Source organism: Girardinichthys multiradiatus, chromosome X (genome assembly GCF_021462225.1).
Source record: "Girardinichthys multiradiatus isolate DD_20200921_A chromosome X, DD_fGirMul_XY1, whole genome shotgun sequence".
NCBI classification, from domain to species: Eukaryota; Metazoa; Chordata; class Actinopteri; order Cyprinodontiformes; family Goodeidae; genus Girardinichthys; species Girardinichthys multiradiatus.
The window spans coordinates 6,513,011-6,529,500 of NC_061817.1; the positions used below are offsets into that span (position 1 = coordinate 6,513,011).

A 16,490-nucleotide genomic window follows, 5' to 3' on the forward strand; every position below is an offset into this window, starting at 1 on the left:
CAAAATAGGAATCAGTAGGTCAGGCTTTTGAAAGATTGGTAATTGGTGATCAGCTAGAAAACTGCAATCGGTGCACCCCTAGCACAAACTCAAAATAAAACCTGTCAACCTTTACCACATAAAGGCAGCTTACGTTTTCTTGACCAAACTAAAATAATACTCAATAAAAACTAAGAGTAAACTTTGTACAAGGTGTAAAAATACTAAAATGAAAAAGCACGAGAACCGAAATGTAAGCAATAACCATGAACAGTCATAATACAGCATCTGCACAGATAAACAGCAGGTATAACCATCTGTTGCTTCAATGCCTTCCATTTAATGGAACAGAATGACACCACTTTTAGTGCTTAAATATGAAACAACAAGCTCGACCAACTCCTGAACTTCTAAAGCCAATTAAACACTTTAAACTAAATTAGAATGTGTTGGTTTTACTTTCACAAAAACTAACCAGAAGATGATCTTTAAATTTCTGATTCAGCAACATACGGACATGACTGATTGTCAGTCTTCTTCCATCACAACAAAACTTACAAATAAGTGTAGTTTTCAAAACTATTTTCCTTATAGTTTTTAATGTAATGCTGTAAATTTCAGCTGGAAGTTTCATTTTCAATGCTACAAACAAGACTCCAGCTCATCATGTATTTGTCATCATGGGGACCCTTCAGTTCAGGTGATTGGGTTTCGTTTATCCCACTGATTTGAATGCAACATTTCCTCAAACTGGGTGGGGGGAACGACCTCAGAGGTATTGTTGCAACACTGTAAAAACTATTTAAGTCTAACACACCAGCTAAAATAAAAACAAATGCTTAAACATATTTTTTCCCCCCAAAAGATGACAAAGTGTCTTACAAAAGTATTCACACCTTTCAAAGTTCTTCAAATTTTGTTGCATTACAAGACCAAAGTGTTATAATCACGATTTCTGTGTTAGATAAGCACAAAGTAGCGTAAGGAAAGGTTTTTTTTTCTCATTTATATTCAGCCACCATCTCTCTGATGCCCCTAAATAAAATCCAATGCAATCAAATGGTTTTAGAAGTTGCAATAATTAGGGCACTAAGTTGAAGGCAATACTTTTTAAAACAAAATTTAAAAAATGAATGCATCATTTTTCTTCCACCACACAACTATGCACTCTTCTATGTAGGTTCGCTATAATGAATCCCAGTCAAATACACTGACTTAGGGGGTTGTAATGTGACAAAATGTGAAAAAGGTCTAAGGGGAGTAAATACTTTTGAAAGGAAACATTAAACATCCACGTATTTAGTGAGTTGTTGGTACAAAAGAAAGTGACTCTGCAAAGATATGTGAAAACATCTCCCATACTGCTAACCAAGGGAACTCTGTACCAACATCTTGCAGTAAAGTGCACTTCATGCATCTCTTGTAATGCTTCAAAATAAGCACATTAATAAGATCCAGAGGTTCTACTCTCCCTTGAAATGAAGATGGAGCACAGCTGCTTTTAGGAGACAGACGGACACTGTGCCGTTCGTGCTCTTGCATTTCCACTGAGACAGTTGTGTGACTAGAAAAATATGCGGCAGCTAAATTCATACCAAAACATGTGTTGTTCATGTACCCATTCACCAAATCATGACACGTTTTTCTTAGCGCTTGCAGTGTATGTGCAAATTTTCTGCAGTCCTCTCCTTGTTTCTGCCTGTAACATCTTCTTAGTGAAGGAGGATCATGGTGTATGTGCCCATCAGCTCATTGCTGACCTCAAGGACACTCAGGCTCACCCATGTATGTTCAGCTCTGCAGCAGCATTTCTGTGCATATTAAAAGTCAGCAGTAGTTCCTCTACTCCTTGGGCTACCTGATCCGCCCATCACTTTTGACCGGGCCCAGTTCGGACTTTGGATCTGGAGAAAGAGAGCTCCAGGTGGTTTTTGAGCAGAGCCCCACAGCTGGGCAAGATGAGGTCTTTGTAGAACAAAGGTCGCCTATGACCCAGAAAGTCCCCACCAAGCTGTCCACCCACGCTTCAAGGTGCTGGCCCACAAGCTGAGCATTACGTTGGGCCACCTGCATGGCGGGCTCCTGAGGAGGCAGCTTCAGCACAGAGCTCAGCTGCTGGAAGTTCTGATCCAGGTACAAGTTGCCAGGAGGGCCTGAATGGAGCCAGCTGTCCTCCTCTGTTACAGAAAAAAAAAAAAAAAACACAAAAAGAAATGAGTCTCTAAATATTTCTCTCATCTCCTCAGAATCACCTCTAGCTCCATATTTTTCCAGTTTCCATTCCTAAAACTTCTCTGCAAACTAAACACCTGATGTAGTTTTTGCACAATAGTTTAAAGCAGGTTTTGACATATTTTAATGAATTTATTTTCTAGTTCTGAGCCATTTTTTAAATAAAATGTTTAACCTGTAAACATATACAAATAAATAAAAGCATTGCTAGCACTTGAACTTTTTCACATTTTGTCAGTGTATTGGATTGGATTTAAAATGACAGATACAGTTGTGAAGTGGAAGGAAAACAACATATGGTTTCTATTTCATTCCAAGTTAAAATTGAAAAAAGTGTGGCTTGCAGTTATATTCACCCCCCGAGCATATCGACACATCTGTTGGGGAACGTCTCAACCAATTTTGCTCATTTTTCTTTTCAAAATAGCTCAAGCTCAGCCAGACTGGATGGAGAGTTTCTGCTTCATAGATTATCAATTGTATTTAGGTGTGGACTTTGACTGGGCCACAATGTTTTGATGCTGCAGATTCTACCCCCTGAGCTATGGTTCTCTGCAACTCCTCACAGTTACCATGCGTCTCTAGCCGGCTTCTCCGATTGTGGCTCTTTTTGCCCAGCCTGTCAGCTTAGGTAGGTTGCCATGTCTTGGTAATCTTAGTTTAATAAAACAGTAACTTCTGAATTCAACTGGTCTTTATTTAAGGATATCAGAGCAAAAGGGTCTAAATGCCATTTTAGGCCACACTTTCCAGATTTGTATTAAAAGAAAATGAAAAACCATGAATAATTTTCCTTCCCCTTCCAGGTATCTCCTAATAAAATACACTAATGTTTGTGGTGTAATGTGATGAAATGTGAGAAAATTTAAGTAGTCTTTACAATTTTTAAGTACTACTAAATATAAGACCATTAATAAATGAACAATTAAACATATTAACAGATCAGCAAAAACTGCTTTTAGTTAATTTTAGGCACAGAGGAATGCAGTAATTATTTTTATTTGCTTTATAAGAAAAATTGTCCTTAAATGTAAAACATACCTCTGCGCAGTGGCTCTTTATTATTAAAGGTCAGCGGCATTACAAGGAAGCGAACCTCCGCTACGCGCTTCCACTGTTTTAACACCCACACTGTCCATGTGCCAGGCCGTAGGGGGTGCTGTAGAGGCGGTTTGTACTGCGTGTACTCTGCATCCATCTCCACGGTAATGTCATAGGATGCTGCTACAACCTGAGCCGGGTCGATCCACACTATAGTGGCTGTGAGGTTGGCACCAGGGGCCCACTTCTGGACTGCTAGCGGCTCATCTAGAGGGCCGATGATGCCGCCGAAGTTACGGAAGATCCTTTCTTTGGGATCCCAGTCTGCCCCGATCTGTCAAGGAAAAATGAGTTAAATATCTCTAACTTGTCCATTTTATAATAGACGTGTTAGCTAGATGTTATAGTTCACATACAGTCAAACAGAACGTTCTCATACTGCAGTTTTGGTGAGGTATCATCCATATTAAAAAGTGGAGCATCCTTACTTCCAGATTCTTGAGCCTCTCAAACTCTTTGAGGTTTGTCTCAAAGATGAGTGTAGCTTGAGGCATGGCCCACAGCTCGAGCGTCTCCCTTTCCTTTGACTCCACAGCCTGGACGTTCTGACGAACGAGGTAGCCTTGGAAGCGATCATCATAGAAGTACAAATTAACAGACAGAGGGTAGCCTACTGGTTCAAGCCTTAAAAGACAAAAACAAATCAAGAGAAGAAGGTCCTTGTAACCATATTCAGTTAAAAGTCACTATATATATATATTTAAAGGAGAAAGAGAAGATGTACCTGCAGGCTTCTGTCTTGCTCTGAGAGGTCATCAGACCCTTCAGGGTCAGACGAAAGAAGGAGGAGTAAGATGTAAGAGCCACGTCACCGAGGGAGCCGATGCCGTCCAGCAGCTCGAACATGCTCTCCCAGTAGGCCTTGATGGCAACAGTTCCTGGAGCATACTGGCCATACAGGTGGGTGTCCAGTATGTCTATAGCCTCCTGGTTCACCGTCGACTCAAATTTTCGGGCAAAAAATGTTGGGCGAGTCAATTGCTGCGAATGAAAAAAAGATTAAAAAATGTAAAAACTTATTTTTGCACATTAAATAAATCAAACATTGATAAAACACGACATTCAGGATAAGTCAGGATGTGCAGTGTCTAGTAAAACTATCCATGCCCCTTTCATATTTTTGCACATCTAGAGAGCGAGATTTATTTTCTCCATTCGTACTTGTGAAATAGATCAAGATCAGATCAGTGTGTGTTCACTTGTGTGTGATATGGGGTGTTAGTTGTCTGTCACACATAGCATTTGGCATGTAGGCCCATTTTAGTCTCATCTGATCAGAGCACCACGTTCCGCATGCAAAAAAAGCCTGATTTTTGGAGAGCATAACTAATGCTAGTCGTCTTGTCTGCAGGTTCTCACACACGAGCTGTGGATCTCTGCAGCTCCTCTAGAGTTACCATGGGCCTCTACCAGCTCTGCTTTCAACTTCACGACTTTCTCCCTCACTTTTCTGCTGTGTTCCTTCATGATGATGTTTGTTCACTAATGTTCTCTAACAAGTTAGAACAGCTGGATTTATAATGACATTAAATTACACTCAATTTAATAATTGGGTATTGAGTATAAATACTTTTGCATGAGACTATAAACCAAGAAAGATGAGACACTGCCCTCTTGTGGTGAACTCACCTGAATCCGAATGAGGTCTTGTGGTTTGAAATCATTGGGAGAGCAGCCGCACCAGTCAACGATGTGCTTGTACTGGCATTTACAGCCCAGCTTACGGTTCCAGTTGGTGACACGCAGGTTGTTGTCCACCAGGGTTTCACACATATGACTGTTCCCAAGCACCGTGTGGAAAAACGACTGAGAAGAAAGATAGTAGATAAATACAACGAGGCAGACAAGGCTACATGAAAAAAGGGGGAAAAATAAGCTGGTTCCAACCACAAAGTCTACATTGCAAAAGGTCACAGATGGACAGTAGTTCCTCCTCTGGGACTCAGCTACACTTGTAAGTACAAAGAACCTTCCTCTGATCTGGCACGGCTGCTTCAAATTGTGCTGCGAAGCTTAAAGTCTTACATTATCCCACCCACTAGGCTCCTCTGACTTGGAAGGGGAAGAGGAGGAGCCTGAGACAGGCTTGTAAATCACGCTGTGAGCCTCGGCTATAGCAGATAAAATTACCTCTGAGGGCTCTCTCACCTCAGCAGGGAGCAGGGCGTAGGAATAAAACTGCTTCAGACCCAACACTAGCTCGTCCCGGGAGCTGACAACATAGTCCACGAAGCGGCGGGTGAGAGCGAACCAGTCGGAGCCACCAGAGACCTCCAGGCCTTCTGGAATGTTGCGCTCACCAAGACGCCACATGTGGTTGTCGCACTCGTGGAAAAGGCGGTCAAGGCCCTGCTTTTTAATAAACCTTGAACACAAAGCACAGATCAGCATAATTACAGGCAGAGGAACCAACGGTAGTCAAAGTATAATTTTGAGCTTTAATAGGTTGCCCATCATGCCTACCTTGCATTCTCCCTGCCATGGGACTTGAGGAAATTCTTGTCTCGGTGCAGTGACAGAAACATCACCAGTTCATCGTTGGTCCTGTGTGAAGGCATTGTGGTGAAAAGGTTTGAATAGGCAAGAAAAACAACGGAGAGGAGATGTTGTTGAATAAAAGACTGCCTTTAAAGCCATAAGGCTGTAATAAGCGGCTTTACAGAGAATTTAGGACAAGTTTGTCTCTTATCATCAGAGAAATGCAGATTAATTCCCCTAGGGACAGTTCAGGTGGACTATCAGCTGCTTTGATTGGAACACAAAGCTGCCCCAGAAACCCAGCTGGAGATTATTTTCTGTCCTCTCTGTGACTAAGTGACTAGAACAATTTATTAACTGTAATGCTGCAAACAGATTCATGTTTCTATCAGGCAAAATGAGACGGCTGATACTTTCTTACACTGCTAGAGTCAATTAGAGACCAAAACATGAACAGACCTTTAAAAAGAACCCTTTTACCTTCAGTCACCAAAACAACTGGGCTTTGACTAATTACAAATATCAATGCATTTTTCTATGCCATGTGTTTTATTGTGTTTTAAGTTATGGTTTCAAATTTTGCTAAACTTTTGTACCACTTGTATTTGGAGCACAGAATGATGCAGCACCCCACCTCTCCAACCTGTTGCTGCATACTGCTGCTGAGCTGGTTGAAAAATGGGCAATTTGATAAAATCTAGCAGATTTAGCAGAGGTCTACAGGTGCACACAGATTTTCATTTATTTCAGGTTCCAGTTATAAATTCAATACACATGGAATGATATACAAATGCTTCTCTTTGTTAATTTCTATGATGATGGGTTACAGCTAATGAAAACCAAAAGTTCAGTTTCTCTGAAAATCTCAATATTACATAAGACCAATTTAAAAAACAGTTTTTAACAGAAATGTTACATTATGACAACAAATTCGCAGGAAAGGCTCCTGACATGATAGTTGACCAGCAGCCACTAATTAAGACCCTCCATCATTACGGTATGCTACACAAGCTCATTGCTAAGGAAGCGGGATGTTCACAAAAGGCTGTAATCAAGCATACTGATGGAAAGTTGAGTGGAAGGAAACAGTGTGGCTAAAAAAAACAAAATGTCCCTAAGCAACAGGGATACGAGCAGCCTTGAGATGATTATGAAGCTGGCATATTGAAGAGTTTGGTGGGAATTCACAAGGCGTGGACTGCAGCTGGAGTCGGTGCTTCAAGAGCCACCAGAGTGACGGATGCAAGACCCGGGCCAGAATGTCATGTTGCTTGTGTTAGGCCACTCCTGAACCAGAAACAACATCAGAAGCATCTTACGTGGGCTAAGAAGAAAATGAAATGGGCTGCTGCTCAGTGGTCCCAAGTCCTCTTCTCAGATGAAATGAAAATTTGCATTTCATTTGGTGATCAAGGTCTGGAGGAAGAATGGACAGGCTTAGAAACCACGTTGCTTGAAGCCCGGTGTGATGTTTCCATGTGATGCCCTGTCATAAAATATGCTGGGTTTGGTCCACTACGTTATTATGAAGTCCAAAGTCGGCGTAGTGGTCTACTTGGAAATCCGACAGCACTTTCATGCTTCCTTCTGCAGACAAGCGGAGATGCTGATTTTTCTGGTACCTGCCCACACTTCCAAACGTACCAAAAGCTGCTTTAATAATCCTGTAATAATCACTGTCCTGAGATCAGCAGCAAACATCACCAACCTAAACCCTAAACCCTAGAATTAGAAACCCTAGAAGGACGGAGATGACACAAAAAAATAATAATAATAAAATAAAAATAAAGAATAGAGACATACTGAAGGCTGCAAAAAAGGCAACCTGGCCTTCCTTAACACCACCACGCTGCATTCATACAGGAATTCGTACAGAATGAACATGAACCAAGTATTGATGGCATATATAGTACAGTACATGGACATAGGCTGACCTTTCAAGGTCAAACTTTCCTTTTCTATAAATTGATCTTAGGTAATATTTTAGATTGCTTTTCTGTTTTAATTAAAAGCAGTTTTAATACATTATCGCTTTTTTTTTGTAAGGTTTTTCAGTGAAAATCTCTTACCAGCTCCTTTCTAGAAACATGTCCCACTTTATTTAACTTCACTGGTCTGTTTATTTTCATGTTGCTAACCTGGTTGGGAAGTCGGTGGCGCTGAGATTGATGAAAAAGTCCCATTTCCATTCCTGCAAGGCAAGCAGGTCCTGCATGGTTCTCAGGTAGGCTTTCAGAAGGCTGGCTCCTCCCCAGATGGTGACCATCCGCCAGGGTGTGGCACGCACATTCGGGTACTGCTGGGCTATCTGCAGGACCTCCCGATGCATATAGGCGGACCTCTGGAGGAGATGGATCAGATCAGACAATGTTGGCTCAGCTTTAAAGAGAATGTGATCACAAAAAAACAAAAACCACATGGTGCTTTCAACCATGACACATCAAGATAATGAAGAGAAATAAAACTTCATCTAAAGTTCAAATTAAACATAAGAGTGAGCGTGCTTTAGTGCTTTAAGTGTCTGAAATGTGCAAGAAGCCAAAATTGTGGGCTCCAAATAGGGGAAACAAAAAACTATTTGGTCCTTATAGATTAATTAAAAGAAGCTTGTTAAAAAAAAAGGTTACTTAGATTCTGAAGTGATAAATGGGCAGATTAAGGGAAAAAGACGCCTTAAAATAGATTGTCTGGGACAACAAAGTCCAATTTTGTTAAGAGAAGAACAAATAGTATATTATGAGTCTCCCAAGAGAAATGAACCCAGGTCAGCAAGAGTGGGCAAGAACCTTTATAGGATTTAACAATATGACTGAATGTGGGTCTCCTCCTGGTGTTTGGAAGCAAGACAATAGGAAAGAAAAGGCAAAAGGGGCAACCTAAACCAAGTCTTCAAATGTGGACACTAATAATAGAGGCTGGTTGATGAAGCACAGAGCAGGAGGCAGACTCAAATATAACCCGACTCGTTTAGCTCAAACAGGGGTTTTCACAGAGAGATGGAAAAGGAAAAGTCGACAGACTGTGCCGATGACTTCTTGTTCCTCATGGTGCTCAGAGAGCTGCTCCGTCATCCCTTGGCAGCAGAACAGAAGAACTGACCAGGCGTTCAGCTACAACAGAAGTCCTGCTTTACCTAAACCTGTCTCTGCCAGATTCAGCAAATTGTCCCCTGCTTTCCTATTAAACACAGCTGCAAGTTTCCCACCACAAATTTTAACTCTTAAGAACAACCACAACTTCTAAATAGAGGCTGACCCCTTTTACTGCACAGCGAGGACTGAAGGATAAAGTTCACTTCTGCAATGTAGGAAGATCTGAAAACCAATGCTCCAATCAGTTAATGTAAACATCTGATAGGAACTGTGTGCTAGTGGGTATACCTCGTCTACATGGATGTAGTAGTAATGATCTCTGTGATAGATGGCCTTAATGAGACGCTTGAGCTGCCGTGCTGCTCGGCCGTGGACCATCAGCACAAATGCCACCCTGACAGGGTTCTCCACCTTGGACAGGTTGAGGTCCACTTCATCAGCAGCCTGGACTGGCTGGGACACACCTGGCCAGAGAATACAGAGTAAGAGACCAGACACAGTTTGGCAAAGGCAGAAAATGTTAACTTTAAACAACCAAGTAAACTATTGACACCCACTGATTTACTTTTCCATTTCTTTCAAGGAACAAGCACACACTTCAATGTCTGTTAGGAGTTTTTTCTGATGAATGTAAGTATGAAACATGTGGGGTGCATTGTTTGCCAGTCCAGTGCAACTATTTACCTTCAGATGCCACCTAATTATTTAATGTAATTATTGTAATTGTAAACATAACAAGACATGGCTGTCCACCTAAACTGCCCTGAACTGACAGGACAGGCAAAAAAAACAATAATTAGAAAATAAAAAAGAGGGGGGGTATCTGTAACATTGTGTATTTTTTGTGTAATGTTGTGTATTTCACAGAAATACAACATTTGATAGACAAACAAAAGCAAACTTGTGGAAGTGCAATGGTAAAAGCGGATGACATCTGCAACTGTTTTGCCTTGATTGCAGCATGTTCACCCTGAACACTAGTTCCATGTTAAACATAGTAGTGGCAGCATCATGCTGTGGAATTGCTTTCCTTCAGCAGGGGTAAGGAGAAGATGAATGGAAGTAAACCCAGGACTATCCTGGAAGGAAACCTCACAACAGATTGGACCAATTTATTATTTTTTGTACATAAATTACATCCGTCAGATGGGAAAAGCTGGTAGAGACACGCTTTAACACACTTGCAGCAAAAAGGGCTTCAACAAAGTTTCGACTCAGTTGGCCTGAATACAAATCATTTTCCTTCGCCTTCACAGATGTGATCACCTCTGTTATAGTCAATCAGATAAAATCACAATAAAATACAGTGAAGGCTGTGGTTGTAATGTGACATGCAGCTATGAGGCTTTCTCACCGAGTTGGGGGCAGAACTGTGGGAGCGCTTTTGGCATGAGCTGCCCCGCCTGATGTTGGCACACAATGTTGGCGATCTCCTGCCTGCACTGCTGCGACCCGGCACGATGGAGAGCTGACAGTGCATCCTTGCCTGTAATGTCACATTTAGGCATAAAGTCACCGTTGGGCGCTTGGTGGGCGCCGTCCACACTCCCTGGCTCCCCGGGTATCCCAGCAGCTTGTAGTTTTGCTGCATCCAGGCTGAAGTTGCGGCTGCTCGACAGGTCATGGGAGACCACGGCGTCTAACCCGGCCGCCGCCATCCCTCGCTCCTGGGGAGTCTTCTGTCTGACGCTGGGCCTTCCTGCTCGGCGACTGCTTCCTTTCCTCTGCGTAATGGCCGCTGTTCCCCTCTGCCTCTCCAACCTTGCACTCCATCTGCCCCTGTTCTGCCCAGACAAAGAATTTGATTTGTCTCTCTTAGAGTCCTGGCTGTTGGGGTAAGGCAGCTTGGATCGTCTTGTTTTTCCCTGAAGAAAGAAACCAGAAAAAAAAAAAAAGCACACAGGACAAATTTGTAATCCTGTTCTCTTGGCAGTAATTCCATAAAACATCTTGGATAAACATTAAAGAGCAGAGGGGATGATTCATACGCTCGCTGGCTAACTTAAAGATAAACATAGATGGCCACTGAGCCATCAGCAGAAAGCCCAAGAGGGAAGGATGTGTTTACTTGGTTCTTGTTTGGTGTTTTTCTCTCATCTGGGATATTTTTAGCAGCACCTCTGCCAAAAACAATCCAGTGATTCACAACACGGGCCGCAACAAACCCCAGTTGCCTTTATTTATTTCACAGGAAGGCTCCACACTCGTGTAAATGTGGGTCAGGTGTGTGCAACGTTAACACGCAAACAGATTGTGGATTATATTGGTACAATGGTGAAGGGAGCTGTGTGTTTCATTCAGACATGCTAAACCACTGTTGTTCGAGGTGTTTGAAATGAATTTCAATTAGGGTTTCCATTTTGGGACCGATGTGAGGAACCAATTAGGACTTGGCATCAAATATCTGGGTTTCATTTTCCTGTGAATTTTCATTTCATAATTTTAATTTGAACTGTGAAGATTTGGATTAAGATTTAAGAAAAAAAAATGCCTATCAAGAACACATAGCACACACTTTCACAAATACAAGGACAAATGAAAGGACAAGAAAAAGAAAATGGAATTAAGACATTTTTTTTATCTTCCCACCAAAACAGCATTGGCACTCAACACTAGGTTTTTAAAAATATGCACATAAAATAAAAAAATAAAAACAGGAGAAGTAGTAAGTGGGCAGGAAGCTTTCAGCCGCATTAAACCAACATGGTAGACTGCAGGCTCGCTCGTCTCACACCGCTGGCATGCAGACTGCGGGGAGATGCTGGGAACCGGAGGACAGACCGGGGCTTTGAGGTTGGATCAGCGGCCAGATGATCCACAGCCAACAATAGACAAGCCGCCAGCCAATACAAGACGGTCAGCCCTGCTGGCCAGGGCCGGCCTCAGGCTCGTTATAGTGGGAGGCGCTGTAGTGTAGTTCTAAACATTCACACCATACCGGAATTACATTATATCCCCAGAGTTTCGCTTAGGCGTGCGGTCAATGTTCAGCTGTGTTACAATACAAGCTGTAAACTGTGTGTCACTGAGCTCCATAAGTCCATGGCAAAGACTAAAGACACGAGGATTTCAGTTTGAAAGGATCACATTTAATAAAAAATGTACAGAAAATTTGCATAGTAATAAAATGAGGGAAGAAATGCTTTTTGAAATCAACCTAAAAGGATTCTTGAACTTTTCCATATTTCGTCACATAAACTTTTATAATTCTGTTGAGATTTTATGTGACAGAGCAGCACATGGTTTTCATTTTTTTAAGGAAAATCAGCTCCCCATAGCAAGTCATCCCCAAAGCATGATGCTGCCACCACAGCTCTGCTTTCTTCAAAGCGTGTCAGGTAATTACTAAGGGTGCACCGACTGCAGTTTTCTGGCCGATTACCGATCTTTAAAAAGCCTGACCTGCCGATCCCAATTTCAGCTGATACAGATTTTCTTTATAACTGGCACTGTCAGGTGTCATAAGGTCACAACACACCTTCAATGTTCCAATCTTATGTTGTCAACAGCTGTAAACCGCGCACGTGCAGACGTGAAGGTGTATTCTGTTTACTGATCAGGTAACTTCAGAAGGCAATTGGAGGCACTGGATTTTATACAGAGCGATCAGAGTACAAAAGGGAAGAATACAACACACTTATCTGTAAAGGTTTTGAAAACATGTATCATTTTCTTTCCATTTCGCAGTTATGTACTACTTGGTGTTGCTCCATCTCTTCAATACCAATAAAATAGAGGAAAATTTGCAGCTGCAATGTGACACAGTCTGGAAAAACACAGGGATTGCATCTATTTGTAATGGGTTCTCCCTTTAAATGATGGCTGAGCATCTTGAAGACCAATTCAGATTTAGTTTTACGTGTACATTGAAGCAAAAATGTTGACAAGTTGTTACTTGGCAATCGGTTATAATTCGGATTTCTGTTTTTAAATTTGCTACTTCACAACTGCAAGCTGTGCATAATCTTCCAGCTTAGGCTTTTGTTAGAAAGATTCTTGCAAATGCTCCTTCCTCTTGTACATACAGTGAGCGCGCTCGCACGGACCCAGAAAGCCGCTCCTCGGACCGACAGCAAGATGATTGGGGGACAGTTGAGCATGAAGGGGCCGGTCGGTAAAAGCATTCTCTGGGATGAAATGTGATTCTGCATCGGTGAGTGTGCAAACACACAAAGACTTGGTGCTGACATCTGCATAGCTGTCTGCCAACACAGTGGAATATACGGCTGACCTGTGCACTAAGGAGAGCTCTCTTAGGTCTTAAGCTAGGGTTTACAGGGAATAATGAAAAACCGATTGAAGCTTACTTATTTTACTATACCTATTCATATACTGACCAACCTTTGTCGGGAAACTGGAGAGCAAGTCCTATTTCCACTTGAGGTTTTTCTACAGCACATTTGACCTTTAACTGCAATAGATTACCTGCACAAAGCCAGACATTTATCTTTGTGATTTCTGGTACGAGCCTAAACACATCTGAGGCAGCACAGCGTGAAGGTTCACATCTGCAGCATAATGAGCTACAAATCACCAGTGCTTTTACATTTAAATGAAGGCATACCTTTATTTAAGATGCCACAATTAAAGCTGACTAAATGGACGAAAGCCAGGCTTCTGCCAATTAAGCCTTGAGCTCACTGATTAGCTTGGGGGTTTAAACTGAAGTGATCTGTAACAATAATCTCCTAGGAAGACCCAGGAAGTCTGTTGTCAACCTTATCTGAGGCAAAGGTCATGAAATCCTGCCCTATTTAAGCAACTGTTCATCTGCTGCCTCCTGCAAACCGTGAAGGTACAGGCCACCAAAGTACCCTCCATACTAGGAGAGCTGTTACACCTTCCGCACTTATCAGATCTCATCCTCAGGTTTCAACGTGCATTCCTTCCCAATCACATTCATCTACGAGGTGACACTTGTTGAATCCTCATCTTAGCAGGTTTGAAGGAAGAAAAGGTAACAGGCAATGCCTCAGGCAGTGCACTCCCGGTGTGGGAGGTAGACACGGATCCCAAATGCTCACAGGTAACTAAGAACTGCTTCATGGCGAAGACTGAGCAGGCTGTTTACTCTTTAACTTCAGTTTATATCCAGGCCATATAGTCTCTATATACTTTCAACTAAGCAAATACCAGCATCAAGAGATTCTGATAAAAAAGGAACTTAAAAATAAATCAGAAATACCCTGGCTGTTCTATAAATGATTTGCAGGGTACCAACACATTTTTCAATGGGAAAATTCCACATTTGCAGAAACAAAATCCCAGGGTATTAGTTCATTTTCAGTTTTTATTTTATTTTTTTTTATATAAGTAGAAACGTTTTACTACGAATGTATTACAGATATTTCTACATATTCTAGTTATCCCAGGTTTTGCATGTGAAATCTCCCAAAACAACAGACTGGAAGCAGATGTATGGATGGTTGGATATAACATTAAGACATAAAGTTAGGAAATAAAGTCTAGACATAAAATTCTGTTACGATTTAAGCTTTTTTCCATAATTATCCAGACCAGGGAAATACTGTAATCAAGATTACAACATTTTTCAACCCAAGGCTGGAACTTTGGCTATGAAAAAGAGCCTCAGATTGATCATCTGCCTGCCATCAGTGGGTCTTAAATCGCTTTTCCGATTTCCGCAGCCTAACTGAATTACCCAATTATACTACTTCCCTTTTAGATGACCCGTTTCAGTGTTTCCTGTCTTTACTTTTCTCTACTCGAATGAGTAAAATGAATCAGCATGACAACAACCAACATAAAAACCACTGTTTGCTTCTTAAACAAGTTCATTTTCATTCAGCTTTTCTCAATAAGAACCAGAACTTTACAGTTATGGACATGAGACTCCCTGTGCTCCCTCTTCTCTTTCTTGGGGGATTGCGATAAGTGACAGTCGGGACATGGCTGGTCCAGCAAGAGTTACATGTTTCTGCTAATAGCTAACATAAGCTACCGTTACAGTATAATAACACGTTGAGCTCAGCTAAGCGCTAACGGCTAATCCAACCAAAATCACAATCATGTCTAACCAAATACTGAGCGGAGCGGTTTCTCACCTCCGCCTGGCCTTCTTCCAAGCTTCTCAGGCTCCAAACCACAAGTCCCTGGATCAGGAGGATCATTAACGCAGCGGAAATCACTAGTTTATACCGTCGAAGCAGCTTTTGGACTCGTACGCTGGCCACCATTTTTCCAGCAGGCTACGTTCTGAGCCGAGCGTCCACGCGGGGGCGCTCCTTGCTCATGATGAGAATTCCGGTTCTTTTCAGGGATCCAGATGATTTGGCTCAGCTCACCAGGCAAGAGTCGGCTCTTTTGGCGCTGAAGCGGACTCTTCACTCTTGGTGTTGCTTAAATGATTTATAATTAGGGTGGTTTTGGTATATTTCGATCCATAACTTACACTTCTATTTTCTTCTCACCTAAAGACTTTATAAACAGCAGGTTGCCACCTTTTAAGCAGGAGGGAGACCAGGGCGAGGTCAGTATTAAAAAAAAAAGTGGGATTTATACGTTTAAGCCAGAACAATTGTGTATGTTGAGCAAATAAACAGCCAAAAAGGTGTTACAATGACATTTATAGCTACTGAAAGATTCAAAATATCATTGTATGTACAGATTAAAACACTGCTCATGACGCTCAACTGTATTCTAGGCATGCAAAAGCATACATATGTTGGCAATCTGTGTGTTTTTGGTTTGTTTTGTTATTGTTAAAGCTTTTCTGTCATTGTGGAAGGGAATAAAGTAGTATTTCCAGTTAAAAAAACATTTTAGATGGTTCATTAATAAACCAAATGCTAATTTCCCAAAAATCCTGCATAGAACTACATTAAAGAGTATACAGCTGTTATACACTCATACTATTTTTAGTTCTTAGCTTTTGAAATACATGCTAAACCATTTCGATCAGATGTCCAAATCTTCAAGAAATATCTTGTCATAATGTTGAATTTACTTAACTCTGGAAGTGACACAGCCATGAGGACAGGACCGCATTTTAACAGTTTGATTATGCAAGCAGTTAGTGTTTGAGCCCGGACTGGAACTGCTGAAGGGATCTGGATCGTCACTGAGGAAGGAGAGGGGAGAGGTTACTGAAGCTTCGGGAAGGAAATAGAGATGGTTGCAAAGATGATCTGAGGCTGACTTCCAGTTCATGGGTGATGGAGGCTTGTTAGGGGAGAGGAGTCTTTTCCACAGTGACTAAGACTGGCAGATAATGTGGAACAGAGCACTGCTGATCTTTCATTCTTTCGGTGCAATCCAGGAGTTGCTCTGCTGTGTTTGACCATGTGGTGTTGGAGGGTGGACAGGCAGGTGGGCAAAAGTTAGGTGTTCCCACGAGGTGGTTCTGGAGTGGCTGGGCTGGAGGCAGGAGTGGAAAGAGACTCATGGCTGGATCGGCGGGGTATTGGTTTCCAATGCTCACCTGTGCTTGATACGGAGACCAGGAACTTAGGAACCATAGAGCGTTGTCACACCAGACCAGATCTGCAAGGCAGGACAAAAACAATGCAATCAAAGCAGGCTCAGGAGGACCACAGAGACACACAGTCAGTTTACCAAGCTGGCAGAGACAACAAGCTGACATCTCCT

The 16,490-nt window shown here is 41.9% G+C and overlaps 1 protein-coding gene and 1 long non-coding RNA gene across 2 annotated transcripts in view; one reads left to right on the forward strand and one right to left on the reverse strand.

The window, feature by feature from the left end:
• Nucleotides 1-1,350: 1,350 nt before the first annotated feature.
• LOC124862356 (xylosyltransferase 2-like) lies at nt 1,351-15,177 on the reverse strand. Its single transcript, XM_047356223.1, has 11 exons — nt 14,948-15,177; nt 10,237-10,747; nt 9,171-9,346; nt 7,929-8,131; nt 5,776-5,856; nt 5,461-5,677; nt 4,942-5,118; nt 4,037-4,293; nt 3,741-3,936; nt 3,253-3,586; nt 1,351-2,156 (listed from the first exon to the last, which is right to left on the reverse strand). Exons 1-11 carry the CDS (start codon nt 15,077-15,079, stop codon nt 1,834-1,836), a joined length of 2,607 nt encoding a protein of 868 aa, XP_047212179.1. The 5' UTR covers nt 15,080-15,177; the 3' UTR covers nt 1,351-1,833.
• Nucleotides 12,918-16,490, forward strand: part of LOC124862357 — a 19,173-nt gene continuing 15,600 nt past the window's right edge. Inside the window, exon 1 of the long non-coding RNA XR_007036909.1 lies at nt 12,918-13,035. This is a non-coding gene — a long non-coding RNA (uncharacterized LOC124862357). The remainder of the gene's footprint in view (nt 13,036-16,490) is intronic.